This window comes from Theobroma cacao, chromosome 4 (assembly GCF_000208745.1).
Source record: "Theobroma cacao cultivar B97-61/B2 chromosome 4, Criollo_cocoa_genome_V2, whole genome shotgun sequence".
In the NCBI taxonomy this organism is placed as follows: Eukaryota; Viridiplantae; Streptophyta; class Magnoliopsida; order Malvales; family Malvaceae; genus Theobroma; species Theobroma cacao.
In genome coordinates, this window is record NC_030853.1 from 29,518,679 (window position 1) to 29,521,222 (window position 2,544).

The 2,544-nt window shown below is 27.1% G+C and overlaps 1 protein-coding gene across 1 annotated transcript in view; it reads left to right on the forward strand.

Annotated features, from left to right (window-relative positions):
- LOC18603278 (tuberculostearic acid methyltransferase UfaA1) overlaps window positions 1-2,147 on the forward strand; it is a gene marked incomplete at its 5' end in the record, with an annotated part of 4,887 nt that extends 2,740 nt beyond the window's left edge. Inside the window, 2 exons of the mRNA XM_018119125.1 lie at window positions 272-377; window positions 1,920-2,147. Of these exons, the coding sequence (XP_017974614.1) occupies window positions 272-377; window positions 1,920-1,997 (184 nt within the window). The remainder of the gene's footprint in view (window positions 1-271; window positions 378-1,919) is intronic.

Consider the following 2,544-nt stretch of genomic DNA (forward strand, 5'->3'; position numbering starts at 1 on the left):
TTTTCTATAAATTAATTTGACGACTATGAATGCAGTGTGGAACATGTGGAAAACATAGGACCTAATTATGTCCAAACACTTAGATGTTGGAGAAAAAATTTCCTGGAAAACAAGAGGTACCTATCTAATTCTGTTGTACAGATGCCTAGTTTGATTAGCATAGAGACAATGTTGTATATATGAGTAGAGGTTTCAGATTCTGTCTGGTTTTCCTACAGGGTTATCAAAGTAATATATTTTGATGAGGGCTTATTAATTGTTTTCGTCTCAGCAAAATTCTGGGCTTGGGGTTCGATGAAAAGTTCATGAGGACATGGGAATATTATTTTGATTATTGTGCAGCTGGTTTTAAGTCACGTACGATAGGAGATTACCAGGTAAATATGATAACAGTGGAAAAATGAATTGCTATTTGGCACCATCTCTGTTGACTTTATCTGTCTGCAATGTATTAATGGACCTGTGGAAGTAGGAACGCGACGGCTGACCCCAGAAGCGGAGGGGAGTGAGGGCCAGTGGGCCCCCGCCTTCTGACAATTTTTAAATTTTTATAATTTTTTTGTATTTTTTAAAAATTTTATAATTTCACCTTTTTAATAATTTTTTAAATTTTTATAACTGTTTTTACTTTTTAAAAATTTTATAATTTCACCTCTACAAAAGTTTTAAAATTTTTTGAATATATTTTTATTTTTTAAAAATTTTATAATTTTACCTCTACAATAATTTTTTATTTAGTGAAATATTGCACAACAATTAGTCAAAAACTAATTTTAATAGGACTAAAACAATGCCATTTGTATTTTTTTTCAAAAAATAAAACCAATTGCAATAACATTATTTTCAAACCCTACTTCTCAAAAATCTCATAACCACCACTTGTTTTCTTTTCTTTTTACCAAATACTGTAAAAACAAAAAAAAAAATCATTTTGTTACACTTTCTTGCTTGTTAGCATTCTTTGTATAGAAAGTTTTTAGTTAATAACTCAATTTTCATATCATGATAATTGGTAAGATTTGTTTATTTACTTATTTTATTTTTAATACTTTTAATTTTAATTTTTTTCTTTATTTAATAATTTTTACCTAATAATTTTGATTAGGATTTACCTTGTTAGTTATTTTTTTTTTGAAAGCAATTTGATTAAACATCTAAGGTTAGTTATTACTTATTTATTTAGGGATTGCTTGATTGTTTTCCTAAAAATTAGTTGTGCTCTTTTTCTTTATTTAGTTTTTTGTGAACAATTAAGTTTTTTATTCGGAGATTGCTTCCTCGTTGAATTGTTTATTAATATTATATTTAATTTTTGTGATTAATTTTAGAGAATTGCTTGTCCATTAAATCGTTTATTGATAGTTTTTGATATTTTTTAAGAGATTGCTTCTCATTGAGATTTTTGTTATTATATTTGTTAATTTCTATTTGTTGTTAAGTTTATTTAGAAATTGAGATTATTGTCATTATTAAATTATTTATGATTATATTAATTAACTTTTTAAAGAAAATTATTAAAATTGATTCATTTAAATAATTTTCACGATTTATTTGTATAATTTTCATATGAACTTTTTTTTGTTTAAGTTGTTTTATATTATTGTCAATCACAAAATTTCTAGTATGAGTGTTTAATATATAAACATTGTTTTCGATTTTTGACCATTTCAAATGTAAAATCCTAACTTCGTCACTGACTGTCCCATTACTTTTGAATCCATGCTCTTAATTACACTCCTTAATCTGTTTGAGATTCCTTGGTACTAAATATGATATGATAGCTAATTAACTTCTACTAACATGTTATGTTGCATAATATCATTCATGTTTTATGAATTTGTTCTGGTTGAAAAGATCTGCAGATTGTCTAAGATCTTAATTTCAAGCTCAGAGTTGAATTAATTTCTTACGTATTGTAGGTTGTTTTCTCACGCCCTGGCAATTTTGCTGCACTTGGCGATCCATACCAAGGTTTCCCTTCAGCATATTCGTATTGATTCAACCAGGATCAAGCTGCTGCTGCTGCTGCTAATTAAGTTTGTCTCCCCACCTTTATTTATATGAACCGATGAAGAAAATAATCTGCCTGTTCTGGGTAGGCTAATTAATTTGATGGAATATATATGAAGAAAATAATCATTATGTCATGATGATTGTAACATATATGGATTCCTTTCATACCTTCTCTACGTAAATGAAATAAATTTCAAATGCAGGCCTCTCTCTATAATTAATGTACAAGTATATTGATGTTTTCATTCAATTGGAGAAAAAACACAGGGAATAGGAAAGGAAAGGGTTCCACTATTTCTTATTTGGAAAATTTTAAAAACAAGTGTTTAATTTGATGATTTTTTTAATCAATTTACTGTTTGTTCTCCAATTTGATGAAAATAACGCATTAAATGAAAATTTATTTCTTAAAATAAACTTTTTAAGAATTCTAACAAGTGTTTATCCGTTTCCCTTTTTGGCCTTAATCTGTTGGAACTAACTCGATTAATATAAGCAGACCAAACAATTATGTCAAAAAATTAAAACATG